The sequence below is a fragment of the Pipra filicauda genome, unplaced genomic scaffold (assembly GCF_003945595.2).
Source record: "Pipra filicauda isolate LSUMZ 115617 unplaced genomic scaffold, ASM394559v2 scaffold151_size3305965_pilon, whole genome shotgun sequence".
Taxonomy (NCBI): Eukaryota; Metazoa; Chordata; class Aves; order Passeriformes; family Pipridae; genus Pipra; species Pipra filicauda.
Genome location: NW_024104007.1, coordinates 2,814,615 through 2,835,839, shown reverse-complemented (window position 1 = coordinate 2,835,839; position 21,225 = coordinate 2,814,615). Strand labels below are relative to the sequence as shown.

The 21,225-nt window shown below is 45.4% G+C and overlaps 1 protein-coding gene and 1 long non-coding RNA gene across 5 annotated transcripts in view; one reads left to right on the top strand and one right to left on the bottom strand.

Moving 5' to 3' along the window:
* Positions 1 to 13,011, top strand: part of SYT16 (synaptotagmin 16) — a 109,614-nt gene extending 96,603 nt beyond the window's left edge. For all 4 annotated transcript variants that reach the window (XM_027716706.2, XM_027716705.2, XM_027716703.2 and 1 more), the window contains one exon: positions 5,629 to 13,011. In XM_027716706.2, coding sequence (XP_027572507.1) covers positions 5,629 to 5,942 — 314 coding nt within the window. In that variant the 3' untranslated portion in view covers positions 5,943 to 13,011. The remainder of the gene's footprint in view (positions 1 to 5,628) is intronic.
* LOC120322773 lies at positions 3,962 to 21,129 on the bottom strand. Its single transcript, XR_005562684.1, has 2 exons — positions 21,025 to 21,129; positions 3,962 to 7,449 (listed from the first exon to the last, which is right to left on the bottom strand). It is a non-coding gene; the product is annotated as an uncharacterized LOC120322773 (long non-coding RNA).
* Between the last annotated feature and the right edge of the window lie 96 nt (positions 21,130 to 21,225).

Genomic DNA, 21,225 nt, shown 5'->3' with positions numbered 1-21,225 from the left:
GTCCTGTGAGGAGAGGCTGAGAGAACTGGGATTGTTCAACCTGGAGAAGAGGAGGCTCAGGGGAGACCTCATCACTCTCTACAACTCTCTGAAAGTAGACTGTAGCCAGGTGGGGGTTGGTCTCTTCTCCCAGGCAACTATCAGCAAGACAACAGGGCATGGTCTTAAGCTGTGCCAGGGAAGGTTTAGGTTAGATATTAGGAAGAAATTCTTTACAGAAAGGGTAATCAGGCATTGGAATGGGCTGGCCAGGGAAGTGGTGGATTCTCCGTCCCTGGAGGTTTTAAGATAAGACTGGATGTGGCACTTAGTGCCATGGTCTGGTAACCACAGCAGTAGTGGATCAAGGGTTGGACTTGATGATCTCGGAGGTCCTTTCCAACCTAGCAGATTCTATGATTCTGTGATTCTAAGGTGTCTCTGGAAACAGCTTTCTTTCCTGAGAGACCTGGACCTTGCTTTCAGGGAGCCCTCATCTCCTGCCCCTCTTGCATGTCACTGCTGCTGGCAATTCCGTCCCTCAGGCCAAGAAGTGCTTCCAGGGAGCAGTGCATTCCTTTCTGCTGCATTTTAAATTAGAGGTGCTGCTGGTCTGTTCTCTGATGACTCACATGTTGTGAAGGTTGCCAGATTCCAGCCTCTCCCTTGTGTGAGAGCTGTAAGCCCCAGGAGAGGAGACTTGAGCAGCAGAGACTTGGTGGAATAGGGGAAGGAAAGTTGGCTTCTCAGCAACATAGTAGGCAGTTCTCAGCTCTTGTATGATTTATAGAGTAGGCCACAAGCTGCCTAAAATCCAGACTTTCACAATGTGGGGTTGGGATCAAAAGCTTGGGTCTAATTCTTCTCCCTGCTCTTTTACTGATCCAGCTGCAGTGAGCCCAGTTCAGAGTATTTCTGCCCCACTGCTGGTTTAATGGGGAGGTAAAGCCAGGACTAATGGTCTTCTGGGTCTCAAACTGAGACCCGGCATGGAGCTGCCAATACAGAGTAGCACAGAGTTGAGCTCTGGGGCTGCTTCGCCGCGCGGTGCTGCCGTTTATTATGTAGGCTGGGAGCGTGGGCACGCCAGCTGGGGGAAATTAAGCTCCAGGCCCAAGGCTTTATTCTGCTGCGGCTGTTATTAGTCTGGATTGCAGCATGCTGACATGGTTATACTGCTTTTGGAAATGAGCTAGCTTGCCTGGAGCGCGGGTGGGAAAGTCCATGCGGCACCGTGGGGTACCCTGCAGTCCACAGACGTGAGGGGTCAGGAGTCTTTGGTTGTTTATTTCCTTTCTAAATATAAATTCAAGCAGGGGGGTTAGATGCTTTTGTATTGGCAGTGTTTTTGCTCACAGGTCAGCTTTATTAATAATGGTAGTGCTTAGGGTAAATGAAAGCAGAATGCATGCTATGGTCCCTGCTCCAAAAGCGGGAATGCATAAATTAGAGCTGATTATTCCCCTGAGTTGTCATTATCAGTTAGTTCCCTGAGAAGGATCATGACAGAAATGGGTCATTAGAAGAATAGTGGATAAAGTGATTGCCTTTGCAGATGAGCTCTCAAGAGGTGTTTTATGGTTGGGGCAGTGTTGATAGAGACAGAGCAGTCTGCACAAGGAGAGATTTGCCCAGACCTCTGGAGCAAGATGATGCAGTGCTAGCCCGAAATGTGTCTGGCTCCTTGCAGCATTCCTTGATTTAGCTCTTTTCACTCCGGTATTAAATGCAGAGGTGTTGATATTTTATGTATACGTGAACATTGTTCAATCTACTCATACCAGAGATGAAAGATAAGTGTAGGGTGAAAATGATTTGCAGCAAGAACTTCTGTTCCAAAACCTGCATGGAAGGGAGAGTCTGGTAGATGCAGTGCTAAAATTGGTCTTGGCAAAATTAGACTTCGTTCTTGAATCTTCACAGACTTTTGTGTAACCATGGGCAAGCTGCAGTCTCAGACACTCCCAGATATTAAGAGGTCTTGCTCTTCTTCATGTCAGTGAGGCGGGTGCCCAAATAGGTGAGCACTTAGGCATTTTAAAGAATGTTAGCCCTAATCTCTTTTCTCCCTTTGTGCTTGACAGAGGTGGCATGAAAATAAACACTTTGAAGAGTGTAGAGTGCTGAGACACCACTGTAATGAGGCCATTACTGAATCTGAGCATGTAATTAGATGGAAAATGTTTGCCTTCATAATGAATAGATGCTCTTACACATACATTCCTCAGTAAATTGTCAAGTTCATCCTTTCTGTAGTTTCAGTAATTTCACTGTGTATCTGGGGATGGATTTTCTTTGGCGAAGTCGACAGGAGGGGAGGGGGGACCAGACTGGACCACAAGGAGGACTAGGAAATGTTTTCTGATGAGACTCCTAAAAAGATGCTGCAAGGAGTGCAATGCAGAAAGGGCAAACTACAATCTTTAAATGTAGTTAGTGAAGCAGAATAACAGCTCAGTCTCATATGTACCAACTCTGCAAAGCAAATTTCAGATGCTAAATATATGATACACACCTACTCTTTTATTTCTGTTCGGGCAATCTTGATTCTTTTGCCTAGTAAAATACACTCAGTGGAACAAATTTTAGGAGAATTAGCAGCCTGGTTTAGTTGTCACTTGCACTGTTTTTGTGCCTGTGCTTTCATGGGCATGAATAGGGCTCCTGATATTATCTCTATGCTGAGCACAGTCTCCTTACAGCTTTCACGTCCCTGCCTGATCCAGACGATACGTGCAGGGTCTCCACCACCCTTGGTACTGTAGAGGCAGGGTCTTGGTGCAGAAGTATGTAGAAAATCTGATGTGTATTAAAGAAAAAGCCACATTTTCTGACTTTGGTTTAAGTCATTGTTGGTGTACTGCTCAGTTTTCTTCAAAGCCAGCTATATTACCCCACACGTGCAAAAGCTGAGGCCTCAGTCGGGGATGTAACATCCTAGTAAGAAACTCCTCCCTTCATAGCCTCGAGAATTAAGCAGGGCATCCTGAAACAGTATCCTATGGGGCTCTTTAGCTGTGGCACTTGCTTTAGTGTTAAAAACTAAATCATCTATAATGGCAGCACTGCCTACTAGATCGATGCTGAATTATGCCATATGCTTCTTTGATTATAAATGGGTTGACTCCTTTGGGGGCTGTTCAAATGAGTGTGCTGCAGTTAGGTGTGATGAATCCCACCTGAGCCAGCAGTACTGGTGAAACTCAGAAGGAGGGATGATATGAAGGTATACTAGGAGTGAAATCTAGACCTCAGTCCTCTCCCTGTCTTCTTACAAGAGATACAGGCATGTGTGGGTGACCTTTCCCTCAAGTAACATGGGAAAATAATCTAAAAAAGTTCTTTATTTGCTGTTGGTTATGTGGTACATTGCCATGCTCAGGTGGGATAGCAGTGAGAGTGTTGGTAGCAGTTCTTGGCTGCATACAGCTTCTCCACTCTGCCCATTCCCTGCCCCAGCATAGGCAGGGAAACATCCCCAGGAACTGCCAAGGGGTCCAGGGGCAGGATCATTCCAGTGCTGCTCCATGCCCCAGCTCTGCCCTTCCTGTTCCCAGCTCCTGCTGTGAGCCCAATCAAATGGCCTCAACTAAGCAGTTTTCAGAGGGTAGAGGGAAAAGCAATGTGACACCAAGGACATATCCAGAGAATAATGGAAGAACTGGGCCAGGAGCAAAGAGAGGGGGTCTCATCTCTGTGAATTCTTAGGTCTCGGCACTCACTTCTTTTCCAGCAGAAGTGAGATACTTCATCTTTCTGCCTGTAAATGGGATTGGTTTGGAAAATACACTAAAATTATGTGAAGATGTGAGCTTTTAATTCGAAAGAAAGAAAAATCTTAAAGTTCAAACAGGGAACTGTACTAGTTAGTTGTTTGTTTGTATTTAAAAATTAGCCTGGTGGAGATCTTTTACTATTTGGAAATCCCCTTCTCAGAAGAAGAGGATGAATACATAAAAAAAAAAAACATCTATAAAACCTCTTCTCCTCACTTATCTTTATTTCCAGGGAGTTCCTTGCAGCCTAGACCAGCAGCCAGGACTCACACATGAGGAATGCTTCAGTGCATGTTGTGGTTTGTCAGTCCAAAACAAAGTGACATCTCTACAAACACTGCAAGAGTTGTGTCTGGTAGTTGTCTTGCAGAGTTCCACATTGAGTTGAGGTAGAAGAGGGAGTCCTCTCTTGGGCTTTGTGCTTCTGATGGATCTGAAGTTGTTACAGATTTCAGTCCCTCAGCACCACCAACACTGAATAGTAAGGTGGAAATTAGTCCACCTCTTAATAAAGCTTTTTTTTTGCCTTTTTTTTTTTTTTCTTTCCAGATACCATCAGGAAATTAAATCAAAGCTCTGCTTTTCTGTGCAACAAGTAGGTCTTTGTTGGCAAGATCTAATTCATCGCCAGTGTTACGCTGGGAGCCAAGCTGGCCCCCCCAGCTAATGACTGGGCTGAACTTTCCCCGCAGTAACTCGATAGCTGTACAGCTGTGCAGGCTCACAATTTGCTCCTTGATTGTCAGTCTCCTGACAGCTTTTTCAGTGGAACAGTTTGAGAGGAGTGGAAAGCCCTGCTTTGGAGACATAGAAGTGTTTTCACACCTGAAGTGTAATTTCACACCTTGTGTTGCTCAGTAGATAAGTGCGTAAAATAGCACATCAAACGGGAACAGAAGAGGATAGAAATGCTGTAGACAAGAGACGGAGGCTTGTTATTTATTTCCTATCTTCAGCACACTCTGAAATAATACTCACTTGCAGGAACCCAGGCACAGATTATGAAGGGGTTAGCAGAGGACTTGTCTAGCCAAGCAATCTGTCACTGTCACGTGCAGAGCAAGGTGAAAACTTACACTGAGCTGGATCTGTGGAGCATTGGGAGCTCAGAGACCGCAGTATTAACAAGCACATAACAGAGGTGAACTAATTAATACAGGAGGCAGCAAGAGTTTAAAGAACAGATTTACAGGAACACTGAATTGGACCATTCCTTCCTAGGCATGTTTACTCCTTACATTGATTTAGATAGTGAATAAAATTGACCCTGAGTCCACCAAAAAAGTAATATGAGAATTTGGAAAAAACTTGAAATTATCATGGGAGATAAATCATTCCACTGTGTATGCAGGTTTCTTTTCCCTGTCTTTCAAGATCCTTTTGCTTGGTATCTCAAACAATAGGTCACAGAGGCATTCTTCCAAAAGAGAGTGGTGGAGAGACAAGGGCAGTCAAAGGAAACCTGGGTAAGAGAGCCCAAATGAAGCTTGATTGTGAGGGAGAGGAAGGGAAGATGGAAACACACCATTTGATGTGGAGAATCCATAGAGATGCTCATAGTTTCAGTTAATCGTAGACAGGTTTGTTAGGACTGGATACCAGGTACCCTGCTCTTTCCAAGAGAGTAGGGCTGAAACACATCAGTTTTCTTTTTCTCCACAGCTCAATATGAGAAAATCCAAGAGGTGCTTTCATCTGCTGCTTCTCATCCCATGGATTTTACCAAGGAGAGATGTCCAGCCGTTATCTGTTATTCACTACAGACAAAGCTGCTCTACTTGGAGGGGCTTGGGGTGTTTTTTGACCACTTGGGGCTTCCATTTAGTCTGTTACCTGTGCCAGAGGTATTGTCTCCTCTTTTATCCTGTCCTAGATACCTATGGAAAGCTCTGCCTGCGCAACTCTGTGGGTCAGGAGATGTCTCGCTGCAAGACCTCCATCCGCCGAGGACAGCCCAACCCTGTCTACAAGGAAACCTTCATCTTCCAGGTTGCCCTCTTCCAGCTCTCTGATGTCACCCTGATGATCTCCATATACAACAGGCGCAGCATGAAGCGCAAGGAGATGATCGGCTGGATTTCCATGGGTCAGAACAGCAGCGGAGAGGAGGAGCAAAGCCACTGGCAGGAAATGAAGGAATCGCAGGGGACGCAGGTCTGCAGGTGGCACACGCTGCTGGAGTCCTAGTGGTTGCCAGGGCAAGTTGCAGATCCTGGGACAAAGGGCTGTCTTACCTTGTTCTCAGCCAGCAGAAAACAGCTATCCCGTGGCAAGCGCTGTGCTCTGATGGGGCATGTGTGCTTTAACCTGGCTGCTTGGTGTCAGCAGTCATGGGTATCAAAGGTGGCAAGGCCTGGGAAGCACATTTAGTTCTTGTCTTTCCAGGTTGTCCTGCATTTTCTTCATCCAAATAATTAACCCTGGCGAAAAGCAGTGGGAATACCTACAAAATCCTTTCCTTGGTCGTTGTCTTGCTGATTTTGTCATAGGCTTAATCATCACAGGCTGATTCTGATGCTGTTTTCTTCTGGGTTAAACTCTCTCTTCTCTCCCTCCCCTTATTTATATTAATGAAGTTTGCAAATATTCTTCACACGCAGATAGCTCACAGAAAGGCTAACCTGCATGCAGATCACATCCTCTCCCTTTTATTATCGTGTTTCTAAGTCCTAGAAATAAGCATTTGATACCACTGTAGACTGGATGATATATTTTTCAAGCAGCATGAGAAAGCACTCTTGAATTCTCTGTCAACTTTAAAGTGCCTAGACATTACTACTGTTCTCCTGTACTAACAGCTGATATTAGGACTTAACACTATTGATATTTTTAATTAGGCACCCTGCGCACTTGTTAGCCTGCATTGCCATAGGTTTGCACAAGAGATAATGAGCATCAGTTTTTCTATTGCATTATACAATGCATGTTTAGATGTTTACTTGAAGTTATGGCTTCTGTCATCACAAATACCAAAAAAAAGACCAGAAAAAGCTGCACATCCACCTTTGTGCCTGAATCACTCTTTTCTGCATCACTGTTTTGCCAATGTGTTAATTTGGTTTTTAGAAACAAGGTTCATTCAGAAAAGCATTTCTGTGAGCATTACAGGTGAAGGCTTCAGATCTGTGGTTTCTCTGTGATTCAGCTGAGCACTACTCAGTTTGCTGAGGGCTATCCTTTAATATCTTCTTGGGATATGACAGGGGACTAGTTTTGGCATACTGAGCCATAGAGGATGCCAGACCATGTCACCTCATCTTGGGGGCGAGCTCTCCTGCAGGCAAGGAATAGGATCCAGGGGACCCCCCAGAGGGGCTCTGCTGAACTAGCACCGGAGAAAAGTATTGTGCTTCCTGCCTCTCACTGAAAACAATGCAAGGAGCAGGCTTGCTGGATGAGGTGATGACACTTTCACGTCGTAACTTTTCAGACTATATTGTCCTTTTCCACTCTGTTCTTTTTCCCTGTCTCTGCGAGTTGAAGCCGTGGAGATGATGGATAGGGGACGTGTCTCAGTCTGCTGCTTGACTAAGTGGTTGTTTTTGCAGTGCCGTGTGTGACACAAAGGAGGATGTTCATCTTCAAGTGCAGTGATGGTATGTAGGCAGTGAGGTGCTGAGATCTTCAAATGCTATCAGCTGCCCAATCTCCCATTCCCCCTGCTCTCTAGGAGAGGACTGGCATTTCTCCATTCCTGCTGATGACAGCAAGACACAGGAAATATTTTGCTGAAAAGGTTTGTCTGTACTGAGTCACTTCGTGTTTTGGTTTTGTCATTTGCTGAGATCTGGCACCAAATTCTGCCTCCTACTGCACTGCAGCCATCTCCTTCCTTCAATGGTGCTGTGCAAATCTAACTAATGCAAATTTTGGCACTGGCTGTTTGACCAAAATTGGGCCTCTCTGCTGGTTTGGCTCACATCCAGGCCAGCCAGGCCCTGAGAGCACTGCTGTGCTCTCAGTCACAGGTTATCACTTGGTGTCATACACACAGGCTCTGTCTGTCCTCATGAGGCAGACAGAATAATCTGCATGTAGGAGGGCTTCTGGTACAGGTGATACAAGTTATTCTACAGACCCTGCTTTTGTATATTCTTATCACCTGTCTGAGTATCATTTTTTCAGGGAGACTTCTGGGTGTCATATGCAGGAGGGTTCTCCTCTCCTGTCTAGATAAGCTGACATATCTACTTTGCACTACTGGGACTTTCTGTCACAAAACAGGATACAATCTAAATTCAGCTCAGCAAACAAACATATTTTTGACTGCACTGCTAATGCTGCTGTATTACCAATGCAAAAAAAAAAAAAGAACATTTGAGTGGTAACCAGGAGAATAGATTTTTTTTTATCACACACTTTTCTTCTCGGAAAAAAAAGTAGAGGAAACAGCCCAATTCAAAGGTACATTTGCTGATTCCAGTTGCTTTCCAATCTCGGCATCTTTTTTTCCCTGAACTGTATAAAATGTATGTGCAAGTGTTTATAATTAATTTTATTACCTGGAATGTGAATATATGATAAACTTACTGAGATTTTCTCCATAACTTCTTGAACCTGTGAAGTGTTGCTTATGCTTCATGATTAGCTAAGGGAAAACTGTAAGTTGATAATGTGTTTCAGCAGTGAACTGGAGATAACCCAGATTTATAACAGTATGATTAAAAAAAAACTATTGAAAAAGATCATTTTAAAAAGCAATGTAATAAACTGGTTTTGGACTTCCATGCTGTTTTCACAGTAAGATCTTTTCCAAAGATACAGCATTATGGGAATTGAATTTTAATATATAATTTCAGTGTAGAGTATTGGGAGTCAGAGGAAAGCAAGAGAAAACAGCTTACTTAGAGTAAGTTAATATCTGAGCATGTATTAAAACTTAGTTGTTCAAGGGAAGCAGGTTGCTGCATTCTTGCTGCAATCTTTTGGCCTTATATTTTACCAGAAAATTTTGGAGTGGGGGTAAAAAGGGATGCAGCAAATGGACCATTGGGGTTTTGGAGCTACTGCCAAAACTGTTGGCATATCCATGCCTTGAGCAGTACATTCATGGGGTTCATTATGTTCCTACTAAAGCAACAGAAGAATTTTTTGAATCTTGGGATGAACAAAGTGCTGGAGGTGCTTGTGCTTACTAGTTGTATTTTGATATTTTTGCTGCTTTCGTGGTTTATTTTTCTTTTTGGTGTTGACTATCTGTGAAATGAAGGATTTGTACCAGCCCTGGCATATTCCAAAGCTCCTCTAATTCTTCCCATTGACAGATTGAATTAGTCATTGCTAATATTGATACAGGCTTGGCTTGTGCTTCTGGTCTTTCTTATGTAAATACCATTGCCCTTTCAGTCAGTGTTTTAACCCCTTGTTTCCTTTGGAAGTGGCTGACAAGACTGAATTTGCAGAAAGGTTTCAATTCCTTGGGAAGTTTGACTCTCCCTTGGCTCAGAGTTGGTGATGGGTGGTAGGCTGTGCCCTGTGCTTCACTGGCCTTCCTCCATGTGGATGCTGATGCTTCCTCTCTGTTTCTCTGGGGTTCCAAGGGGGAGAGAGGAGCTTCCCGTGGGAGGGCCATGGGAAGTTCAAGGATCAGGATCAGAAAATAAAAAAACCTGAAAACCCACAAAACCATTGTGTGGGAAGGAACTTAACTGCACTGGCATAGGCCCAGAATATTGTGGGCAAGTGCCCTGCATACAGCTCTGTATCTTGAACAGCATCGTTCGGCTGGTTGCAGTCTGTTCCTTCCTTGGTCTCTCTCCAGCCAGCTGGAGCTGTCCTGCTCTGTCCTGCTAAGCTCTGCTGTTGTTTTATCTTCTGGTTTAAATGTGTATCGACAACAGAACAGAATGATCTCACCATGTTTATATTCCCCATGATGTGATCTTCAGCTGATGCCCACAGAAATGAGTACCTCTATTAGCCCACTGAGCTGCAGTGCTGGCTCCCTGAAGTGTCCATTTGCAAAAGCTTTGTCTGGATGGTCTTCTGCATCCTTTGATTTGTTTGGGTTTCCTTTTTACCAGTGTCTTTAATTAGCTGGACCCTGCTGTGGCCTGCTCGTTCCTGTCGCTCTGCCTTGCCTGCGCTTCCCTTTGGAGATAATGTGGGTTGTGTGGCTCCTGGAGTACATGGACAATGCTCAGATATATTTTTAGCGGCTGCAGATCCCGAGGAGTTGTTTGGTGCTTTACATAGTCAACTGATCTTCAGTCATGAATGTCTTTAGATGTTCCTGGATGCGCAGAACCAAAAGCTGCCAGCTGCTATTGATCATTTTTCCAGCATAAAGCCAGAGGTGGCAGCTTGGCAGAGGAGCAGGCGTTTCCTCTGGTGGCAGTTCGTTTTCCCCTTCAGTTGGAGCTGGCGATGACCTTGGAGCTGACGTGCCTGCAGAGCTTGCTTTCCACTCCCATATTTATCATCATCTTTAATCTGTGTGATCACAGCGCTTCATCTCTCTGCCTCTCAGCTGCCTTCTGCCCTTCAGCACGAAAGGTGGACAAAAAGGCTGAGCAGAGAATATGGCCTTCTCCATCACGTTATCCCTGGGCCTGAGGGAAGCTGACTCCTAGAGGGGTTGTCTTAAAGTCATGGTGCTCATGATCAAGACGTTGCATCCCTGCTGTCTAATCCACTTGTGGACTTTGAAGGTTGTTAGTTGGGCTGTGATACTTTAATATTTACAAAGTAGTGACACCCGTTCACCTCAGTGTGGACCAAGTTAATGACAGAAGAAACAACCTGTTCTGTGTTTGCTTTCTTCTTTCTCATGGGCATTGTGTTCTGTGAAAGGACAACAGAGCCTGAAGGAATTAATATGCAGGAACATCCGCTTTCCATTTAAAATGTACTGTGATGTTTGCAGCTATGGTTTGAGGGGAAAAAACAAAGCATCCAGGGTTTTTAGAAAAGCTCACACTTCGAATGAGGCACGTTTTCCCCTTCAGCATATGCTACCCCAACAAATACGTTCTCATATCCCAGGAAGCGGTGCTGGCTCTCAGCTCATCTGCTTCTGTGATACAAGCAGCCAGAAGCTGACAGATCCTAAAGCTTGGAAAGACATCCAGGATAATTCCACATAGCTGTTTTGGGTGTTTATTTGGGATCTGGTGCAGATTTAACAAGATGTCGTGCAAAAAATGAAAACCCCAAGCAGTGGTGGGAAGGTGGTGAGGAGGGAGGGAGGCAGGGAAGGCTCTCAGTGTGCTCATGCTGCTGTAGAACTGGGAGTCTGCTCACTCTCTACTCCAGAAAGCAGCACAGCTGGGCTGCAGTGGCATCAAGCCTGAGCTGAAACCCAGTTTCTCTGCGTGATTCCTGAGTTCCAGATCTGCTGAAGGCATACAGCCTTTTTTTTCAGTGCAGGGTGAGCTCGTGTCTTCCTGCAGCCTACACTGTGGGCCTGAAGAAATGAATGTGTAAGTATTTTGTCTCTCACAGCGGCCCAAGGTCATCTTTCTGGAACAGCAAACAGGCACAGAATCCAAAGAAGATCAGTCTGTCATAGGAGTAAGGTTAGCATCTGCACTTACAAATGACAAAGGCTATTAATCCTCATGCTGTAATCCCCAAGCTGTTTGCCAGCTGGCAGCAGGAAGATGTTCCCGCTCAACCCACACAGCTATCCATGTTTTTTCACCTTTATGGAGCAGATATAGGTCAATACTGTAGCCTGGATAAAGAACTTGGTAGATACCATTCATCTCTTTTGGCATTACAATCCCTCTCCTCTCCACACAAGCCATCTGTACAAATTAGTAAGAGGAGAGCTGCAGGCTGGGCTCTCCCTGAGCTGCTCCCTCAAAACAGAAGGTTGAAGGTGAGATTTTTTTCCCTCCCCTCTGCTCCTGAGTTTGTCATGGGAGGATGAATTTTGAGATTTTGCTGCAGAATTGAACAGCTTGAGAAAAGCTCTGTCACTAGACAGGTTTTGTACACAGAGCAGGGAAAACCTAATGCTTGTAGAAGGCAGAAAAAAGTCCAATGTTGATGCTTTTTTCGATCCTAATTTGGGAACCTGCGTGGGAATTGGGTATTGCCCATCACAGGAACATAAAATCCTGAATCCTACAAGTTATCGCTACTGATAAGGCAGAAGGAAGACTGCTGCTTGGCAGCAATGCAGATGGACTGTGGTAGTCTATATGATCTCACCAAAAACCTATATGGTCACCGTGTTACATCCAGTGAACATTAGGCAGGCTGGGGTTGGAAAAAGTTGAAGAAGAAACACAAAAACCAGATGGGAGCTGTGAAGCTCCATTTAGACCTGTTACTTGCTCATCTCTGTAGAAAATTGGAAAGCAAATTGTTGGGTTTTACTTAACAGAAGTGGTTTAACAGAAATCACAGCTGCTTGGGCAGCTGCAGGTGTGAGGAAGTAAGGATGTTTCCTCCTGGCTCTTGCATTTCCTCTGGCTGTAATGAGTGACATAAAATAAACATCAGATACTCCAGAGGTGTCTGTCCTCTGTACCATCATACCAACATGGGCTGATCTTATTGAGTAATAAGAGACAGAAAGCTGATATTGGCCATGGGTGAAGAACAAGGATTCAGGATCCAGACAAAAACTAGATTCTTCCTGAGCCCCACAACCATTAATGAGTTGTGACCTCCAGGGAAGGCATTTTATTGTGCCAAATACCTCCCTTTCCCTTAATTTCTCAAACTTAGGATAACATTGCAAAATTTTCTCTTCATTAGCAGCTAGGAAATAAATAATATAATTTTGCCAGCTTTCATCATCCCTGTGTCTTGTTAACACTTTCCAGGTGCTTTTCCTTCATGCTGTCTCCATCACTGTGTTTCCCATCCTCTCATTAATATCTACAGAGGTCTGCTCCAACACAGGTCTGTGCCTGGTAGCAATATTTTATGTTCATGGTGCTCAGGATAAAACCTATCCTCTGATCTCTTGCTGTCACTACGTGGCACCTCAAGCACAAGTTTTCCAATTAAACTGGTACCACATCTCTCCTGTATTCTTCTGCTGACATTGCCGTGTTTTGTGTTTTGCTGGGCTGTATTCTCAGCTGTAACTTCATTGACTTTTTCCCAGCAGAGAGTTTTGTTTGTCAAGAAGAGTAAATGAGGTAATCATTCGGTAGACTTAGCATTTAAATACTGCGTGACATTTATATGTGTATATATAAAAATGTTTTTTATGGTAGAGTGCCGCGAGGCATTTGCATGAAGCACATCTCAATGTATATTTGACTGTTGATTTAAATATACTGTATATAATAAGTTATTTTTAGTGTGTATTGACTTCTTTCTATATTGGAACAATATACCACCTCTGGCAGGCTTTTGTTGTCTCGCTGTCGCAGTCACAGCTGGACACTGGCAATGCGGAGACTGAGGTGTCCCTCTCTTCTTTCCTCTGTGTGCCCTGTGATGTGGAAGTCTTCCCCCCCCAGCAGCTTTGTGAGTACACAGATATAACTCCTGGGGTGTGTTGCCACAGGACAGTGTTCTAAGCCTCTTACTGCATTTCCCTCCTGGAGTTTAGTAGAATAATCTGCCTTGAAGATTTTTCCTTTCTTTGCTGTAGTCTCCTAAGGACATCCCATGGGTGTGTAGTGAGCCAGTTGGTATTCAGAGTGATTCAGCCCTCTGGATGAGGCTGCATCAGGAGTAATAGAAATCTCAGCTCCCCTTTTGCAGCCTGAGGTCACAGAATCACAGAATGGTTTGGGTTGGAAGGGGCCTTGAAGACACACTTGTTCCAAACTCCCTGCCATGGGCAGGGACGCCTTCTGCTAGAGCAGGTTGCTCAGAGCCCAGTCCAACCTGGCCATCCACAGCTTCTCTGGGCAACCAGTGCAGCCAACTCCCAAAGTATAAACAACAGGAGGACACACTATCCATTCCTACTGTTAAATAGTGAGCACTGCTGGCATTCCTCATACCAGCATCCATCATTACTCAGTATAGAGAGATACTCCCACCAGTTACAGGTCAATAAAAGCTCTAGATGATCCAGCAGTGCTTCAACAGGAACCAACAGGCTGCATGGCTGTTTCTCCTGGCACATTTGTATCCAGCTTTCACATATTGAAAAGAAAATGTTACCATGAATTCCCAGAGAAACAAAAATGTCTCATAGAATCACAGAATGGTTTTGGGATGGGAGGAACCTTAAGGATCATCTAGTTCCAACCTCCTGCCGTGGCAAGGAGCACCTTCCACTAGACCAGGTTGCTCAAAGCCCCATCTTACCTGGCCTTGAACACTTCCATGGATGAGCATCCACAGATTCTCTGGGCAAACACAATATTTATCTATAAATTAATCACTTTAAATAATAACAATACAGAAAAATTAGCAACAAAGGCCAGGTCTCTAACTTCTGTTGTTTCAAAAGCAAGGCTTCTAGAGCCTGCATTTATTGTTGAATTATTTTTATGATAAATAAATCTATAGAGGGAGAACTGTTCATGAAGTTTATAAGAAACAAATTCGTATATTCTTTTCACTTTTGTAAAGCTCAAAGATTTGCACTGAAAATTGTACCTTCAGTCTAGTTAATAAACAGCTGGTATTGACTGGTAAGGCCACCAGGGTGGTGTGACTGTTGTTTCACTTGCTGGGTATGTGATTGAAGGAGATATCTGCAGTGCAAAACTGTGACAAAATGATGAAATATATGATGAAAAGATGTTTGGATATTCATCAGGAAGAGTGGTACGGGTTTATTCTTAGCTTTTCATGCAGCTGACAATGAAACATTTTTATTCTATTTAAGTGCTAACGTGCATGATCATACAATATATTGCCTCTCGCTAATTATATGCTGTGTTAGGAATACTAATGTCTAGATGATATCTGACTGGGGGGAAAAAACCCAAAACGCATCAAACCCAGCTTCTGCAAAATTCTGGGCTGAAATTACCCCCACACACATACAGCCATCCACACCTCAGAAACAGTCTTATTTTGTTAAGGTGAACTCTGCTGTTGCAGGTTTTTATCAATAAAATAGAAGCAGATGGCTCATGTAGACATGCAAAACCGACGTATCTTCCTTTTTGTTCCCATTGTGGCTGAACGGAGTGAATATGCATCTAGGAGAGGTGGATGTGTTTTGTTCGGAACTGGGATGCAGGTGCCTGGTGCATAATGCATAACTGGGAGGAATGGGAAGTATCTGCCCCCCACCCGGTCCCCATGTCCATCCACACTGACAGAGGGGCCCTGTGGCAGCAGGCTGGGGGGGCTTTGGGGGATTGGAGAGGTTCCCATGTCCCACTGTGTATCTGCTTCCCCCTGCACACCTCCTTTCAGCCAACTCTGTGTGGGGAAGGAGAAGTGCTGGCTATGCCTTTGATGCCTGCTCTTCCCCACTCTGCCATCCAGTGCCACCAGGATTTGGGGGAGAAGTCCCTCCCACCCTCTCCATGGTGGTTCCCCAATCACTGGGTTTCTCGTATACACCAATGTCATGTTGGCATCTGCACCAGGGCATGGGGGGGTCAATGTCACCATTGTGTCTCCTGTGTGTAGATACCAGCCTTGTTGGCATCCTGGGACACTGAGGGATGCCCCCATAGCAGTTAGGCTGGCCACAGGGTGGAAACAGAAGTAAGTGCTCAAGTGATGAGCTGGAGAGCTGAAACTGGGCTGACATGAAGCCAAGCATGAGGGATATGCCTGTATCTGGTGAGTACTTTTGCTTACATCTACCTTTGATCGTGATCTATTTGTGTGAGTGGTTTACTTCTGGCAGGTTGAAGTTGTAGTCCATGCCTACGTTAAGACAGAAAAAGACAGAAGCTAAAAAAACTTTCCAAACTGGTGATTTTGAACTGGGGTTAGTTTGTTCCTCTCAGAATAGCAGTGCCACCTTTGAGGGAGACATGAGAAACCACGATTTCTGCATCCCTGCTGGCATCCACAGGGTTGGCTTTCCAGGACCAGCCCAGAAATAGAGTTTCTTTTTCTGGCAACTGTTGGTAGCTTCAGTCCCTGGAAAGCTCAGGAAAGGTGGCCAGTACGAGACATGTCTGGGGACACAGAAAACCCAGCCCAGAGCCCTTCATCTGAAACACAGTGGGGAAGTGGGTTATGCTGGGAGGCTAAGAGAAAAACAAGGGATTTTGGGAAAACTCACCCTCCTTGGTATAAACTGGGGATGAAAAACGTGTTTTGTTGATGTTCATGGGTGACCAGGCTCAGCTGAGAGGGCTTGGGTGGGGCTGCAGGGCAGGCTGGGGGTTTGCTCTGGAGTGGCAGCCAGCAGCTCCCCCAGACACAGAGGAGGATCTACAGAATCAGGCACCATCTGCAAGTTGCTCAGGGGTTTGGGAGCTCAGGTGGGCACGGCTGCCAAGGTGGTGACATGGTCTGAGTCGGTACCAGCACAGAGTTTTTCTGGCTTGATTACCCATAACACTGCTTCACCCCATGCATTTTCTGAAAACCACTTAAAATTCTCCCTGCCCAATCAACCAGCCTCAATCCTCCCACCAACTCACCCAATTCCTCCCGTGTAAACCCAGCACTGAGGGGTGCCAGCAATTGCTCTGGATGACTCGAGCACTGTGGGGGAGACCACATTTTTGTTGCTGTTCCTGCAGCCTCACCATGTCCTTTTGGGAATGTCCCCAGCCTCAGGGTGGGTTTTCTCAGGCTGGTTCCCAGTGCAGGGCTAACCAGCATGGGGTTTGTTTCACCCCTCCGTGCAGACTTGCCTGTGTCCCTGTGCAAGCTCGGCACACGTGATGATGAAGCTGCTGGCACTGAACTCGGGGAGAGAGGGGGTATGTCTTGGTGCCAACACTTGGTTAGCTTGGCCTTAGTGAGGCTGCCCATAAATTTGGGAATAAAAGACTCAGGATTTCTATGCGCTTGGTGGACAACTAGTGCAAGTGCAATGGGCTTAGCAATCCACTTGCTGCTCCTGCTGGGATGGCCCTGCTCAACATCAACTCGTGTGGGTCTCGCTGGGCTCCTGGCTCCCGGCTGTGTTATGTTTTATCACTCTTATTATCCCATTCTTCCTCCAGCTGCATTTTAATTCCTTGCTTAGAATGACTTCGTTCCTTGGCAAAGCACCAAGTAATGTTTTTTTCGTCCCTTTTTTCATCCTAATTTTGACCAGTTGGAAAAGTCACATTTTTAATGTCAGGAAACTAAGTTTTGAATTTCAGCGAAAGGGTGATATCATTTTTCACGAGAGGGTGAAAGCATTCCCACTTCTCAATCAGCTCAGTGGAGGCTAAAGCTGAGCTGTCTGCCATCTGTCTCCTCGCCAGTCTCTCTTCCACCATCATCACTTTTTAACAGGTTGGCCAATTTCAATCACATTTGAGCGAAGGGTAACTGTCTCAAAGGCAGTTTTGCTTCTGCAAATTTTGTCAGCTGGCAGAGGATCGTTTACAGGGAAGCAGAAAGAAGTAGGTTTGATGGCCAAGGGTTGGTCAGCTGGTCCATCATGACAGTGTAAAGCTCCAGACAAGCTTCAGCATGTGCTGACTTTGGTTCTGTCTCTGGTTGAGCTGTGGGTGTCCAAGCGGACACGGTGGAATTTGTTTGGGGGTGGTGGGGAGGGTGTAGGGGATAAAGAGCACAAATAAGTAGGAAAATGAACTTCATTAGTTCTGCTCTTCCCCAGCTTGTTTCAGAAGGTTTTTCTAAGTTTTTTTAAAATGTAAGGAGGTAAAAAATAAGTTTTCAAATTTTAAAATACCAACAAATTTTCTTATACAATGAACTGGGAGATAGAGGAAAAAAATAGAGTTCTAGTACTGGAAGAGTCGAAAGAGAAAGAGCTAGTATTTTGAAATGAAATGCAAAGGCTTCATTTTAGATGCAGGCAGGATTAGCCTCCCTAGGCATCTAGTCCCTCTGAGGTTGGCCAACTGTTGGGAGGCATAAACAGGGTCCAGAAACTGGAGCTACTCATCTTCATTTGCTGTGACGGGTCAATGGCTGGGAAAGCTTTTGAGAGTCTGTGTCTGCTGGAGGCAGCTGAGCATGCCAGGCCAGGAATAAAACCTGGTCCAGGATGTAGCTCCTCACATCTGAAAGTTCTCAGATACAAATGCTGAACATTTTGGGTATATTTTATCTTTTGAAAATAACTTCTGCATGCTGTGTTTAGAAATACAGTACCTGTGTAGGCATATGCTGCCTGAGAGGACTGGTGCTTTTGTACACACATCTTTTGAATGTTTGGTGCTTGAATTCATTACTTTAATTCACTTTTTCTTTAACACTTGACTTGGGGAGACAACTGTTTTGAAATGAAGGAACTGATTTTTTTTTTAATTTTGTGAGACAGTTAAAGTAAAGTAGATGCTAATGTTCTGGGCTTTTATATTCGCAATTGCTCTAAACCATTTTAAAATATACATATGTTATAACACTGACTATGCCAGGCAATCCTGCTTTCAAAAGACTAAACTAAAAGAAAAAAGCTGCTCTTCTGTTGTCCGCCTGTCCGGGTTTTATCTTATGCAGTACACATTTAAACTCTTATCTTCTCAAATAATATCACTGTCAATAGGGACTTTGATCCCAGTTCACAGGTCTGTTTAATTTCCGTTGCACTGAAACATTGTGCAATTCAGCTGGACAGTGATTCCCAACCAGGCATCCCTGGCAGAGGGGAAAACTCCTCTTCGGACAAGGAGGGGAGGTGATCTCTCATGCTCCCATGGCAGGAGGAAGGGGATGGGATGGTTTGAGATGGAGCATCTGCTGTTCATCTTGGTGGAGATGCCTTTCAGCCAGCAGAGCAATGCTGGTTTACACTGGCAGGGATCTGTTTCCCTGCACTCTCTGCCCCCTGGGAAAGCGGACAAAGAAAAGCAGCTACATCTGGATTGCGGAAGAATTTCTTCCAGGCTGATCAGGGGTTGGAAATACTTCTTGGAGCCAGCTGAGGAAACATAGCTGACCTTTTGGCTGTAAATTATTGCCTGCTAATAAGTCCTGCTTGTGTGCTGAGAGGAGAGGGGAAGATGTATCTTTGCAGCCGAAGTTGTGTTGAATGCTAAAAAAAAATACAGTAATTTTCACGAAGATTGGAGAAAGTGAGGCTGTCGTTCATTCAGCTCTTAGGCACGGAGTAGGTGCTTCTGTATCTTCTGTCTCTGCTTACAGAAGTGATATTACTGAATTAATTATGACATCTTTGTGAAGAGCTGACGAATCGCTCAAGTTCTCTATTCAGCAGTAGAGAAATGTCAGGTTCATCTCACAGTAAATTTAAAATTACACCAACCTGAACTACTGCTACTGGCAGCATAATAATAAGGTAGGTAATCAAAATCAATTAAATTCCAGTGCCATCCTATTGTCCTAGAAAATTCAAATTTGAAATCAGTTGGAGTTCATTTGACTTCTCAATAAAAGAAGCAGAGCTTCGGAGATAATTTGAAGTAAGTATATGGCTGTGAGTGATCTTTCCTCAAACTGCAAAGACCAGGAGAGCTGAGTGCATTCACACATTCGTGCATGCTGAGTACCAAACACAGCCAGATGCTCAGAGTCAAGGGAGTAACTGGTTTGAGTCTGTGGCATTGATGTGTGTTAGCTGGGACTCAGGCCTACCAAGACTCAGTTTGTTAAAATTTGGATGAGATATTGATCCAGGGGAATGCCAGTTGAAGTGTGCTTCCATTCCTACCATGTAAGAGGGAGGAGGACTAAGGCTGGTGCATGCTCCTCTGCAGGATCTTCAGAGAGACTCTGGAGCAACCAGAGGGAGGGGAAGTCCATGTGTCCCACCAGCAGTGATATGCCAAGTTACAACGTGTGTGGGACACCATCTTACAGATCACAAGAGCACAGGGGATTGCCCAGGACCTTCAGATGCTGCTGAAATGAATGTTTTCCCATAGCACCTTGCCTTGTTTTTGGCACTGTCTGAGACTTTGAGTCACTGTCAGTAACAAGATGGAACATAATTGCCCAGAGAAGGCGTGGATGCCCCATCCTTGGAAGTGTTCAAGGCCAATTTGGATGGGGCTTTGAACAACCTGGTCTAGTGGGAGGTGTCCCTGCCCATGGTAGGGAGGCTGGAACAAGATGATCTTTAAGGTGCCTTCCAACCCCAACCATTCCACGATTTATGGGCTGGATGGAGTGATGGGGATGGCTATGGTATTAGCATGAGCCTCTCAGGAGCTACGGTGTCATCCATGCTAGTTGTGTGGAAAAGGACACAGCTGGGAAGCACAGAAGAAAATTTATTGTCTAAGAAGATTTCCTCTTGGAGAAAAGTCCTGAGCAAAGCCCAGGCTTGGTGCTGGGACTGATCTAAGACAGTATTGTGCTGGTAACTTCACTGCAGCCATTGGCACCAATCTGGCTTTCCAGAAAAACTCATCTTGTACACCTCCTTTTCAACTTGTATAACTCCTCTGGGAATGCCTCACTTCTTCCAGGGAAGTTCCCTACGCATAGTTGGCTGTACTAACTGTTTTTTAAAAAAGAATTTTTTAAAAAAATTTTTTTTCATATTCTTCTATCTGCCAGTATTTTTGGGAAAGGGATTTCCCCTCTGTTCACTTACACATTTAAGATTGTATTTATTCCTTTTAAACTTTTTCTGGGCCTTGCTGGCTGGACCCTCGGTTATGAGGGTAGGCTGAGCCTGATATCCTACCTATTGCCATAAGGAGTGTGCTCAGCAGTAAAATCCTGCTGTCTGAGTGAGGCACAGTAGTTGTCCCACCCCACAGTGACCTGCTCTTTTGTTCGGGAGGAGATTTGGGTTGTTTTGCTCTGCAGCTTTTATTCCTGCAGCAATCCAATTTCTGCCCATGGGATTGCAGAGTGCTGTAGTGCCTCTTTGGGATCACGGGTGTATTTGCCAGGGTGAGACCCAGGGCACAGTGGTGGAACATCCCGAAAGCTCAGGGGAAAAACAATGTGTGAGGATCTGATGTGGGAATGGAGGAAGAAGGGAGCAATTTAAGTCGGGAGGGAAGAGAAGCGTGACCCAGCGAGAGAGCAGAAGAGCTCGGCTCTCTGCCAGCAGTACCAAATTGGACTCATCTCTCCCTCCAGCCTTTCTAGGCACTGACTTGTGTTTTTCCCAGTCTTGCCCTGAAGCAAGCAGAGCTCTCGCCCTCTCAGTGCCGCAACGGGCACTCAGCACCTCCCCGGCTGCCGACCCCCTCCGTGCCTCCTTCAGTCCGCCCCAAAGGGAGGTTTTATTCCCCCCTTCCCACTCCCTCGGGCTGCTACCCCCCTCCCAGTTTTGGTGTTTCACATCCCCATCCTCTGCCGCGAGTCTCAGGCAGCTCCTCACCGCCTGTCCAGCTCTGAGCCGCGGCATCTGCTCCATCCTCCGGCTCACCCCGCAGCCCGGCGGCCCGCCCGGCACGGCACGGCACGGCTCGGCTTGGCTCGGCGCAGCACGGAGCATCCCGGTGGCGGGACCTCCCCCTCCCTCCTCCCTCCTTCCCCGTTCCTCCTCCCTCCCCGCGGCCTCGAGTCGCGCCAGTGATGG